Source organism: Haliotis asinina, chromosome 16, assembly GCF_037392515.1.
Source record: "Haliotis asinina isolate JCU_RB_2024 chromosome 16, JCU_Hal_asi_v2, whole genome shotgun sequence".
Classification (NCBI taxonomy): domain Eukaryota; kingdom Metazoa; phylum Mollusca; class Gastropoda; order Lepetellida; family Haliotidae; genus Haliotis; species Haliotis asinina.
This window is the reverse complement of record NC_090295.1, coordinates 21,223,981-21,238,109: the sequence shown is the minus strand read 5'-3', so window position 1 is coordinate 21,238,109 and position 14,129 is coordinate 21,223,981. Positions and strand designations below refer to the sequence as shown.

Sequence of the window (14,129 nt, the reverse complement as noted above, 5' to 3'; positions counted from 1 at the left end):
AACAAACTTAAATCTTAAACAGTCTGTTTGAATATTCAAGGAAGGCAATATTTGTTGGAGACAGGGTGTTTGTTTTAGTACATATAGAGATTCTCACCCAAGTGTCTACTGATATCAAATATAACATGAGTTGATAAAGTAACAACTATCCAAGGCTTGCCTTCGCATTAGTTGCAGGGTCAACAGGGTAGGACATGTTTAAGGAAGCTCTTTAAGGAAGCCAAATTTTAAATTCACATGCCCTGTAACAGTGCACTCCATTACATGCAGAGCTTCCCCAGTTCTTCAAATGATGTGTGACAATTATTCTGACAAAACATCACCAAAAGGTTTCCTATCACATACATTCGAATGTAATGAAATGGTGACAAACATAGAGGACTTGGAATCTATTCAGTCATTGGATTGCTGGTGCCTATAACATACAGGACTGGGAATCTATTCAGTCATTGGATTGCTGGTCCTCACAACACAGAGGACTGGAGATCTATTCTGTCATTAGATTATTGGTTCTGGCAACATAGAGGACTGGAGATCTATTCTGTCATTAGATTATTGGTTCTGGCAACATAGAGCACTGGAGATCTATTCTGTCATTAGATTACTGGTCCTGGCAACATAGAGGACTGGAGGTCTATTCTGTCATTAGGTTACTGGTCCTGGCAACAGAGAGCACTGGAGGTCTATTCTGCCATTGGATTACTGGTCCTCACAACATAGAGGACTGGAGATCTATTCTTTCATTGAATGACTGGTCCTGGCAACATAGAGGACTGGAGATCTATTCTTTCATTGGATTACTGGTCCTCACAAGCTAGAGGACAGGGAATCTATTCTGTCATTAGGTTACTTGTCCTCACAACAGTCAGTTCTAATGTCAAACATGGACAACTGTCCAGTGTTTGCAATGCTTTAATTTGTCAGTTGGCCATCAGGGTGCAGGCTTTACAATCTACAAGCCCTGCATCGAATCTGCAGGGCCATTTTGTCAAACCAATAAAAACAAAGTAGACTAGACACTTTATACACAGTTTCAGACTGTTTCCACACAATCAATTAGCAAAGCCTATGGTGGAGAGAGACATTTTTGTTTGTTAAGGACTGGTGTTGACATTCCTGTGCTCAAAGCACTGAAATACCAGAAAGCGATATTGTCAGTAACATGGAGGATCATCACTGCTTCTAGAATGTTAATATAGTAAACAACTGTATGAAAAATTCTTGTTGAGAAAAAAGACTAAATTTACTAAAGGCCACAAGCGCCTGCAGATATTTGAAACTACTTGCCTGATACAATAGCAACCGTTGTTTGCCCTCCAGGCTGGTGGTTATTTCGAATGCTGCTGGGAATCTATCCTTTCACTGGATTACTGGTCCTAGAAACAGTCAGATGACCAACATGGACTGGGGACCTATTCTGTCATTGGATTAAAGGTCTTAGAAACAGTCAACTCAGATGACCAACATGGAGGAGAGGGACATATTCTGTCATTGAATTACGTTTCCAAGAAACAGTCAATTCTCATAACAAACATGGAGAACTGAGGTTCTATTCTGTCATTGCATTACTGGTCCTGAAATCAACATCCACAACCAACACCTCACAGATCCCCAACCAACAGCTCATATATCCCAATCAAAGCTTCCTACACCCCCAACCAACACCTCCAAGATACCTAACCAAAACCACATGTATCCCCAACCAACCAACACTTCCTGAAATTACTCATTTCCAGTGACAAACATGGATCACGGGGGACCTTTCATTGGTTTACTTGTACTTATTGCAGTCGACTCAAATGACAAAAATGCAGTGGAGCCATTGGGGAGATGTTCTGTGACTGTATCCCTGTCCCTACAGGGCCCAATTCTATTGACTCCAGGGACCTATTCTGCCTTCTAATCAACCCAGGGCTGTGCATTCCTGTAATTGAAAGTGAAACATGATCTTAATTCCTGCTGACAACTCATCACCATAGCAGCTTCCATTGTTATACTGGTGCCTGTGCCATTACAATACCATTACCCATTATCATGAGGGTTTCACCAGCTTTCTAATTGATAGTTACAACTAATTCTAGGTTTGACACCTTCGTTGGAGGAAATAATAGTTTCCTGTCAATTAGTTCCCAACTCTGTTACTCTGACCCGTAATTCCGATTGATGGTCCCTGCTGGTCTCATAGAGACTACCATATTTGGTGTAATGTAAGCTCCATCCTCCATAATCTCATCTGCTCCATTCTCCATAATCTCATCTGCTCCATACTCCATAATCTCATCCACTCCATCCTCTATAATATCATCTGCTCCATCCTCTATAATCTCATCCGCTCCATCCTGTATAATCTCATCTGCTCCATCCTCCATAATCTCATCAGCTCCATCCTGTATAATCTCATCCACTCCATTCTCCATGATCTCATCTGCTCCATTCTCCATAATCTCATCTGCTCCATACTCCATAATCTCATCCACTCCATCCTCTATAATATCATCTGCTCCATCCTCTATAATCTCATCTGCTCCATCCTGTATAATCTCATCTGCTCCATCCTCCATAATCTCATCTTCTCCATCCTGTATAATCTCATCTGCTCCATCCTCCATAATCTCATCAGCTCCATCCTGTATAATCTCATCTGCTTCATCCACCATAATCTCATCTTCTCCATCCTGTATAATCTCATCTGCTTCATGCTCCATAATCTCATCCGCTCCATCCTGTATAATCTCATCTGCTTCATGCTCCATAATCTCATCTGCTCCATCCTCTATAATATCATCTGCTCCATCCTCTATAATCTCATCCGCTCCATCCTGTATAATCTCATCTGCTCCATACTCCATAATCTCATCCACTCCATCCTCTATAATATCATCTGCTCCATCCTCCATAATCTCATCCGCTCCATCCTGTATAATCTCATCAGCTCCATCCTGTATAATCTCATCTGCTTCATCCACCATAATCTCATCAGCTCCATCCTCCATAATCTCATCTGCTCCATCCTCCATAATCTCATCAGCTCCATCCTGTATAATCTCATCTGCTTCATCCACCATAATCTCATCTTCTCCATCCTGTATAATCCCATCTGCTTCATGCTCCATAATCTCATCCGCTCCATCCTCCATAATCTCATCTGCTCCATCCACCATAATCTCATCTGCTCCATCCTCTATAATCTCATCCGCTCCATAATCTCATCTGCTGCATCCTCTATAATCTCATCTGCTCCATCCTCCATAATCTCATCTGCTCTACACTCCATAATCTCATATGCTCCATCCTCCATAATCTCATCTGCTGCATTCTCTATAATCTCATCCACTCCATCCTCCATAATCTCATCTGCTCCAACCTCATCTGCTCCATCCTCTATAATCTCATCTGCTCCATAATCTCATCTGCTGCATCCTCTATAATCTCATCCACTCCATCCTCCATAATCTCATCTGCTCCAGCCTCTATAATCTCATCTGCTCCATCCTCCATAATCTCATCCGCTCCATCCTCTGTAATCTCATCCGCTCCATCTCCATAATCTCATCTGCTCCATCCACCATAATCTCATCTGCTGCATCCTCCATAATCTCATCCGCTCTATCCTCCATAATCTCATCTGCTGCATCCTCCATAATCTCATCGGCTCCATCTCCATAATCTCATCTGCTCCATCCTCCATAATCTCATGTGCTCCATCCTCCATAATCTCATGTGCTCCATTCTCCATAATCTCATGTGCTCCATCCACCATAATCTCATCTGCTCCATCCTCCATAATCTCATATGCTCCATACTCCATAATCTCATCTGCTCCATCCTCTATAATCTCATCTGCTCCATCCTCTATAATCTCATATGCTCCATACTCCATAATCTCATATGCTCCATCCTACATAATCTCATATGCTCCATCCTCCATAATCTCATCTGCTCCATCCTCTATAATCTCATACACTCCATCCTCCATAATCTCATACACTCCATCCTCCATAATCTCATATGCTCCATACTCCATAATCTCATCTGCTCCATCCTCTATAATCTCATATGCTCCATACTCCATAATCTCATCTGCTCCATCCTCCATAATCTCATATGCTCCATCCTCCATAATCTCATCTGCTCCATCCTCTATAATCTCATACACTCCATCCTCCATAATCTCATCTGCTGCATCCTCTATAATCTCATCCACTCCATCCTGTATAATCTCATCTGCTCCATCCTCCATAATCTCATATGCTCCATCCTCCATAATCTCATCTGCTCCATCCTCTATAATCTCATACACTCCATCCTCCATAATCTCATCTGCTCCATCCTCCATAATCTCATCTGCTCCATCCTCCATAATCTCATCTGCTCCATCCTCCATAATCTCATATGCTCCATCCTCCATAATCTCATCTGCTGCATCCTCTATAATCTCATCCACTCCATCCTCCATAATCTCATCTGCTCCAACCTCATCTGCTCCATCCTCTATAATCTCATCTGCTCCATAATCTCATCTGCTGCATCCTCTATAATCTCATCCACTCCATCCTCCATAATCTCATCTGCTCCATCCTCTATAATCTCATCTGCTCTACCCTCCATAATCTCATCTGCTCCATCCTCCATAATCTCATCTGCTCCATCCTCCATAATCTCATCTGCTCCATCCTCCATAATCTCATCTGCTCCATCCTGTATAATCTCATCCACTCCAGCCTTCAGTGTTACCTGGCCAAACACCTCCCACACCTACACCAACACAAATGACTTAACCTACATCCCCAACAACACCTCCACAATACCCAACCATCATCTCCAACCAACACCTCCTTCTGGACGAAGCTGCATAACAAACACTTGCAACATCCACAATTAACAACTCCAACATCTACAACCAACACCTCACAGATCCCCAACAGCCAACAGCTCATATATCCCACTCAAAGCTTCCTACATCCCCAACGGATACCTCCAAGATACCTAACCAAAACCTCATGCATCCCCAACCAACCAACACTTCCTGAATCCCCAACTAGCATCTCCTACATCCCCAACCAACAGCTCATACATCCCAATCAATCCACCCTGCACCCCTAACCAACACTTCCTACAACCCCAACCAACAATTCCTGCATTCCCAACTAATACCTCCAGGATCCCAAACCCAAACCTCCTGCATCCCCAACTATCACTGCCTACATCCCCAACCAACACTCCCAACAAGACCTCCTACATGCCCAGCCAAGACCTCCATCATTCCCAACCAAGACCTCCAACATCACCAGTAAAGAAATGCTGTAGACCCAACCAACATTTCCATCCCCAAGCAACACCTCCAAACTACCCAAGCAACACCTGAAATATCCCTAACCAACATCCCACACATTCCAAACCAACGCTTACAACATCCACAACCAAGACCTTGTATTGGCCCAACCAACACATCCCAAATCCCCAGCCAAACAGTCAACATCTGCACCAAGCCTGCAGGCCTAACCAACACCTCAAACTACAAACTAACCAACATCCTACACATTCCAAACCAACACTCCCAACATCCTCAACCAAGACCTCCAAAGTACCCAACTAACACTTCCGACATCCCCAAGCAAGAACTCAAGGCCCAACCCACACTTCCAACATCCCCAAGCAACACTTCCAACATCCTCACCCAACATATCCCAACACTACTAACATCCCTAACCAACACCTCCTTCAGGCCCAACCAACACCACCTACAGACCAAACCAGTGCTTTCTGCACACAGATCAACAACCATTTCCCCCAACCAGACCAGCACTTTATTTCATACACCTTCTTCACTTTCAGCAGAAAAATGTTCTTCCTTTTTTATTGAACATATCTGAATGACTTGGTTCCAAGACCTATAAATTAAGTTATAATGCAACACACCTTATATCCTGCTTCACCAAATGATGAAGATTTAATTTCAGGTATACCATGGAGGCTATTATGTTGCATGTGGTGCATCTATTTCACTTTTAACAATTTGAGACTCATTCAAGTATTTTCTGTTCTTCTCTAACCCAAATTCATTTGTCAAAGGCATGCACAAATTGAATAGTTGAAAGTCTTCTGTTTGAAACAGTTTGATAATATCCGAATTGGATTCCATGAATGTTAAACTAAAACTGGATCTTCAAAGTTATGTCACTCTAACCTGGCAGTAAAGTACAAAAATATATTTCATGGCAAATAACTGTCCCTAACAATTGTGTTCTCAAACCAACTGCCTGTAGTGACACTTGATGTTTGCGCTGAAACTCAAGTGGGATTGAATTAGAAGTCTGCTTTTCATCATTTCAATGGAAAAAAGCATACAATAAGACCATAATCGTTAAACAGAATTACGCCTTCAAACTGTCCAGAACTTTATCACAATAAATCACACCAGAAAGATCAGAGGCATTAAAGGAATACACACACTGTCATTAGTGAGTGAGTTTTATTACTGCTTAGATGAATATAATCACTTTGAATACCTTACCTGTTTGGATGTTTTACAGAATCATAATTTCTTTCTGCCCACCCTGCTATGTTGAAGCCGAAAATGAAGCAAGTCCTGATTTTCCTCAGGTTCTCCCACTTCAGTGGACTCCTTTTGAATTTACATGGCAGATTTTCTTTCATTTCAAATGAAATATTTTCCGAGTTCCACTGTGGTACTATATGTTAGTCTCCTGTTTTTACTCATGATGTCTGTTTTGTCTTCCTTCACACAGAGGGCTGGAGCAGTAGGTAAATGGTGAAAGTGTTCAGTCATCATGCTTTAGACCAGGGTTCAGTTCCCCACAAGATTACAATGTGTGAAACCGTTTCTTGTGCCCTTGCCATGATATTGCAAGAATATTTCAAAAAAAAAAACATACATACACTAAATTCTCAGAGATTTTTCAACAAGGCCCGTTCTTCCACTTTGCGAGAACATCTCTGAATACTTCTCTCTATTTCAGTTACACTTCAGAAACACATTATTATTACTTAATACAAATGTCTCTTGGAACCACATGGACAATTAAACTTACACATTTTCATTTTGAGATAAAAAAGAGTATAATCTCAATACAAAGTAAAATCTTTTATAGTAAAAACATTATTCAAACTATGAATTAAAGGCATAAATTCCAGACATCTTTAGTCTGCATAATGTGGTGCGAAAGCTGCTTACCTGGGTCTTGATTTTTGAGCTCTCTTAGCACTAAGATAGTCGTGTCATATAATAAGATAAACTTACGACTATGTTAGCGCTAAGAGAGCTTCGAAAATCTCGGCCCATATGTGGATCAGGTGAGATATACAGATAATGTCCCATTTTCTAGTTACAGAAATATTTCAAATATTAGAAATGTTCTGGAATATTAGAATGGTTGAAATTGAGCAATTTTTCTTCTGTAAATTTTTGAACCTGTGGTATTCAAGAATGAAAAAGTGGAAAAGGTCAATTGTTCCAACTTCCAGGATAATATGTTTGAAATAAAGTGCAGAGAAGTGTTCAGGGTAATGCTCTCATAGTTTTCAATTCATTTGTCATAAGTTTGCAGGAACTATCTGTGCATACTGACAACTAAAATTGTGTTTTGAGTATGTTTTTAAATATTTTAAAACATATTTATCACTTGAAAATATTGATAATTATGCCAACATTCATTTTCAACGGGTCCAAACCACTAAGAGTTTGTATGCAGCATTGTTTGCAAGCCAATGAAAAACTATGTATTTGTGACAGGTTTAAACATTTTGAGCACTTTATGAACCGGGAAACTTCCTTGAAAAAATTAATGTAAACCAGACATAAGAAGCAACACAAGACGTCATTTGAATGCCAACAATTTGGTATTAAGTAACTTTTTCAGGATAGGTTGTGTTCTCTCTCTAACAGTTTGAGGGAAGATTGCACATATATCTGCCCATATCACCTCAACTAGATGAGAGACAATTGAGAGTGTAATGCTGCACTAAAGTCAACCTGCAACAGAGTGACTGTACCATCAAAGGGTGTGTCCTGAATGGTATAAATTACACTGTTGTCATGACTACCGTAATGAAATGTCAGTTTTGTAAGAGGTTACACAATGAAGCAATCTTCAATTTGTTTGGTAAATGACTTGGGAATGGAATTCTACAAGAACGAGACACTTCCTCTGAAAGGTTGAAATCCGATCTTAAGGAACACTGCGACGTTGTCAGTTCAAATGAATCCCTCATTTCTCTTTATGCTTGACAGTAAGGGAAATACTTTAAGTTAGATGTGACACTGAATTTGAAAGATAAACCTTTGGCATTTCTAGTCATGAGATACATGCGACATACAAAGTTCTTGTGAGTGAGTAGCTGTGTGGCCTTTTAGCAATATTCCATCAATATCTCGGTGGAGGACACCAGTGATAGCAGGGCTCGATTTAAGAGATGTTAACCCATTTGCACCAGGTGCAACCTACAATAAGAACCTAGTTGCACCAGACAAATTCCAGTTGCACTGCTTTTATTGCAGTATGTAATGACAGAAAATTGAGAGTGTAATGCTGCACTAAAGTCAACCTGCAACAGATTGACTGTACCATCAAAGGGTGTGTCCTGAATGGTATAAATTACACTGTTGTCATGACTACCGTAATGAAATGTCAGTTTTGTAAGAGGTTACACAATGAAGCAATCTTCAATTTGTTTGGTAAATGACTTGGGAATGGAATTCTACAAGAACGAGACACTTCCTCTGAAAGGTTGAAATCCGATCTTAAGGAACACTGCGACGTTGTCAGTTCAAATGAATCCCTCATTTCTCTTTATGCTTGACAGTAAGGGAAATACTTTAAGTTAGATGTGACACTGAATTTGAAAGATAAACCTTTGGCATTTCTAGTCATGAGATACATGCGACATACAAAGTTCTTGTGAGTGAGTAGCTGTGTGGCCTTTTAGCAATATTCCATCAATATCTCGGTGGAGGACACCAGTGATAGCAGGGCTCGATTTAAGAGATGTTAACCCATTTGCACCAGGTGCAACCTACAATAAGAACCTAGTTGCACCAGACAAATTCCAGTTGCACTGCTTTTATTGCAGTATGTAATGACAGAATTTTGCTATTGAAGTTTAGACGAAAAATTACCTGACATATCAGGGGCATTCGTTAACGATTTCCCGTGATCCACTGCTGGTTTTCACAAGTGGCTGAAGCTTCATGTGAGTAATGATACATAGCTATGGGTCATGTGGTAATTTTCACCATGGAAATATGAAAGCTATTTCTTTGACAAGAGTTATACTGAAGTATAAGGTCTGACAGTGGAACCAGATGAGTACTGAGCAGTGATCAAGTTTTTGTACTTGGAAGGTTGCACACCAAAAGAGACCTTTCATGGAATGAAAGCAACTCATTGAAGTATGCCTCATCATATGAAGTGGTAATCACTAGCATTGCCAGTTAAAATGTGTTCAAAGATCTTTGGAAACTGCCCCCATTACATATTCTTGGTGACTTCATTCAGCCATTGATGAAAACACTGTCTATCAAAAGAAGACTGCCATTTTGGAAGATCGCCATTTTACTATTTGCCACTTAGCCCATGATCATAGATGCATGGAGACGTGTAATTCTTGGTGGTTGCTAGTGTTATGGTTAAGAATTTGCCTTGACACAAAGTACAAAGTCTTGGGAGGCAGACAAATGCAGATTAATGGATGAATGATGACACAACTCCAGTGTAAGTCTCACTCTCTCTCTGTGTGTGTGTGTGTGTGTGTGTGTGTGTGTGTGTGTGAGTGAGTGAAAGTGCTACTTTAAAGACAAAAATACCATTACTATCTTACAAAATGTGACACATAATAACTATCACTCAAAACACTGTGAACCAGTAATAACTATGACTTATAAATCAATAATAATACAAATTACACAAAATACACTCTCATCACACTGTGTAGAAAAGGACTAATAAGTGTGCCAGGTTTTGTTCCTCTAAGTCCACTAAAAGTGGCTCAGGGCAAATCTTTAATAAATGCCCCTCATAATTATGCTTAAAAAGTTAGATTTATTGTTGATTTATTTCTACAAAAATTGACTTAAACAGGGTGCAAATTAGACAAATAAATAGGTTGCACTTTGTTATATTGGGTTGCACCAGTGCAAGTAACAAAGAACTAAACTAAGCCCTGAATAGGATTCACAAATTGTACCCAAGTAGGTTATCAAACTGGGTTTTCAGTGTGACAAGGGAACACTGGAATACTGCTAAAACTGTAAAGTCAAACTCCGCCGATTCACGGCTTACTTACATATATCTACCCGGTTCTGCTGCAGCTGTCTCTTTAAGTTTCTGTCTGACTTTACTCATGCATATCAATGCACCTCACCATTTTACCTTGTAAGAGATTTTCCTTGAATGATTTTAATACTAACAATCCGAAATGCATCCAAATCTCTGGCAATAAAACCACTCCAACAAATTTTGCCCAGAATAACACGCAACTGCTCTCTGTTGGCAACTGCATGAGAACAATCTCCAGATGCATCTTTGTGATCTGGACTTTATTATGGCAAATTATAAACGCACATGAGTCTTTGTTTATGACAACCCATTCCTCAAGAGTTAGTATGAGAGACACCTGGTGGTAGATGTTACAACTGTCTGGGTAACAGTATGATGTACGCAACCTTCCTGGCGAGATTTTGGGATTTTATCGTTGGAACAGATCAGCCTGTTCTTGTTTTCGACAATGTGTGTGGCCAAGATTCAAAAGAAGACAAAATCTAACTAATGAACGATGTGTTATTTCATATTTTTTATTTTTATATGGCTATTTCAAGGGCATTGTATCTCATATGGTTATGGTATATCATGTTATTCATATTATTATGACTACTGTATGGACACTGTAGATGACCTTAATATGTTATTTCATATTATTCATGGCTATTTTATGAAATCCATACCACACCAGGATATATTATTTCATGTTTTCATGTTGTCATGGCAACTTACTGTTGTCCATACCTCACTAGGTTATCATAGTTTATGTCATCTATTTTTTCATAGTTATTGAACGTAATCCAAGGCTCACAAGGATATGTTTTTTCATGTTATTTGTTCTATCAAAGCCACTTCAGGGACACTGTAGCTCATGTGTGCAATCCAGTCTGAAACAGACACAAATAGCTTTCTCAATATTGCGAAATATTGAATATTAAAATTTTGGTAGGAACTAAAAACCTAAATTTCCCCAGGATTGTCAGCTTTGCAGGTCTTGTACTTTCAGGGAAGCCAACAATGATAAGGACAATGATGGATGTGCAACTGGCTGGATCGACAGGCAATGAAAAAAGCCCCACAACACTGGATCACTTAGCTTCCAGACACATGAGCCAAATGTGGCTGAGAAATGTTCAGCTTGCTTGCTGGTGTGACCATATTAGTTCCAGTTTTTTTTACTTTTCAATAGAGTTGTGTGTGTAAAATCATTCCCAGCTCTTTGAGGTGTAGGATGGGAATGGCCACATGACTGCTTAATCCTGACAGGTACCCATTCTCTGTTTGGCAAACAGGCATATTTCAAACAAAGTCAGAGGGCCAGGTATGGACACCATATGTGTTTTATGTCCTTTAATGTATGACAGGATCAAAGATGGAGTCTGGTTTCACTCCAATATTTCAGCAATTTTTCAGCAATATCATGGTGGGGAACACTTGAAATGTGCTTCACACATTGTAGCTATTTTGAGAATTGAACCATGGTGTTTGGTGTGAAGAGTGAATGTTTTAACCACCCCACTACCCTAAACTCTCAAATATGAACATTGCCTAATATTGCTTGGAAGAGGGGTAGCCTAGTGGTTAAAGCACTAGCTCGTCACACCAAAGATCCAGGTTTGATTCCCAACATAGGTACAATGTGTGAAGGCCATTTCTGGTGTCTCCAGTTGTGATATTACTATATTCAAAAGCAATAAAGCTGAGCATCATTTCCTCCTTAACTACAGAAAACTTTGAAGAAAAATATTGTCAGGCTTGAATTTTCAAGTGTTAAACAGTTCAAATACTACAGAAACTGAAAACCTGTCCATGTACATTTTATATGCATTGGTACATAGAAAATTTATTGTTCCTTTAATGTTTATAAAGTAAGGTATATAGTGTACTAAAAGCCTGAGGTCTTTTGACTACCGGAATGAAGATATTGCTAAAAGTGACGTAAAACCATGCACACTCACTTGCTCACCCAGATGCATGTCTGTAACCTACACACTACTTACAAAGGGTCACCCCTAGACACTACATGTTTACCATGAGAGAAGCTAAAAACCAATCGTGTAATTTTGATTAATTTGAATGCACCAAACATGACCCTTATATCAAAGCACATCCTCCACATAAGCATCAGCTTGGCATTGATTGCATGCAGTATCACTTGTTTGTTGTGACAGTTGTGCATGCTACATCAATCACATCAAACCAAAATATCTCCACCTCTGAAGCTGTAAATATTTAGCACCAATTGTTTACACCATAAGACCATTCACTATCCATTATCTAAGATCCCAAAATTGCCAGGTACACATTTTTTGAGAACATGATATCTATATTGTCATATCTGATAACAGTTTGGCTTACAGGTGATGAAAACGACAAGTATATCCCAATTCATAAACACATTTTCTGGCAGGCAGTCTTGCCTCCAGCAGAACATATGGAGACTAACATGAGACTGCGTCACTACTAACCTATTCCATCGTCATGATTGCTATAACTGGATACTGCCACAAAGGTTTGTCATAACAACACGGATGCTGTTGATAGTAAGACTGACCTGGGATTGAGCCAGGACGCCGTGGGGGTTTCATCACACAAGGGAACCTTGAAACTTGGGTTGTCCTCTGAACCAGGCCGAGTTGTGTTCCTTTGGTGCATCAGTTGCCTGGGTTCAAATCTGGGTTTCCTAGGATAGTATTGACATATTTGTCAGCTCATGGCTTAACCACCTGCCTCACCTAGTTTTCCCCACATCATGTTCACACAGTGGTGAAACTGACACACTGATCAAAATAGCAGTAAACATAACTCACTCATCTAACAGTGGTATAACTGACATACTGGTCAAAATAGCAGTAAACATAACTCACCTAACAGTGGTATAACTGATATACTGGTCAAAATAGCAGTAACATAACTCACTCACCTAACAGTGGTATAACTGATATACTGGTTAAAGTAGCAGTAAACATAACTCACTCACCTAACAGCCAACATGGAGGTAACATGTTAATCCACTCTAGACTCCCATTGTCAAACCTAATCCTCCATTTGGTGTTCAGTAACCCATGCTTGTCGTTAAAAGCAACTGACAGGATGGTTAGGTTTGCTGACTTGTTTGACGCCTCATCTTATCCTATTTGTGTAGATTGATTCTCATTGCATTGATCACTTGATTGTCTGGTCCAGACTTGCCTATTTACAGCCACCACCACATAGATTGAATACTGCTGAGTGATGTGTTAAACGACAAAACAATGACGTTGATATGCACGGACCAGATGATGCATAATGTATGCAATGTTTAATTGAGATATATATGTATTTGTGTCACATATATGATTTTGAGTACTTACTGCATTTTGCACTGTCTTGCCAAAGTCATACTACCAGTAACTCCATATTGTGTGAATAAACAGTTGTGTATTACTAGAGTTAAAGAGGCTGCAACAAACCAAATGCCATGCTTACTGATGGTTGCTTGCAAATTGAGGGGCAGTGGGGTAGCCTTGTGGTTGAAGTGTTCACTTGTTATGCTGAACATTTGATTTGATTCCCCACATGGGTGACTCCCATTTCTGGTGTCCCCCGCCATGATATTGCTGGAATACTGCTAAATTTAGCATAAAAATAAGTTCACTGACTCTTGAGTTGGGTATTTATTTTAACAACACATGAATTTGATTCTTCCATAATGCCTTTGCTGGGTGGAAGTTGTCATACTTATTTGAGTTTGATGCCTCTAAACATGCATGGTACTTGGAGATTATGTACTGTACGTTACTTTGTCCTTTGTTCAAGCTGGCCACCGAGTCAACAAATCATTTGTGACCCAGTCATGTTATGCTGAGACAA

At 39.8% G+C, this 14,129-nt stretch overlaps 3 protein-coding genes across 3 annotated transcripts in view; all 3 read right to left on the bottom strand.

Moving 5' to 3' along the window:
* Positions 1-2,138: 2,138 nt before the first annotated feature.
* Positions 2,139-3,161, bottom strand: LOC137267688 (ring-infected erythrocyte surface antigen-like). The gene has a single exon (XM_067802155.1). The coding sequence runs from the start codon at positions 3,159-3,161 to the stop codon at positions 2,139-2,141; it is 1,023 nt and encodes a 340-aa protein (XP_067658256.1).
* Positions 3,162-3,898: 737 nt separating this feature from the next.
* LOC137267687 (glutamate-rich protein 1-like) lies at positions 3,899-4,456 on the bottom strand. Its single transcript, XM_067802154.1, has one exon. It carries the CDS (start codon positions 4,454-4,456, stop codon positions 3,899-3,901), a length of 558 nt encoding a protein of 185 aa, XP_067658255.1.
* A 35-nt stretch (positions 4,457-4,491) lies between these two features.
* Positions 4,492-14,129, bottom strand: part of LOC137267686 (plectin-like) — a 47,668-nt gene continuing 38,030 nt past the window's right edge. Inside the window, exon 16 of the mRNA XM_067802153.1 lies at positions 4,492-4,755. Coding sequence (XP_067658254.1) covers positions 4,492-4,755 — 264 coding nt within the window. The remainder of the gene's footprint in view (positions 4,756-14,129) is intronic.

What these genes read in the sequence shown, in the direction of transcription:
- LOC137267688 (XM_067802155.1), bottom strand. Translation starts at nt 3,161, where the DNA reads ATGGTGGATGGAGCAGATGAGATTATGGAGGATGGAGCGGATGAGATT.
- LOC137267687 (XM_067802154.1), bottom strand. Translation starts at nt 4,456, where the DNA reads ATGGAGGATGGAGTGGATGAGATTATAGAGGATGCAGCAGATGAGATT.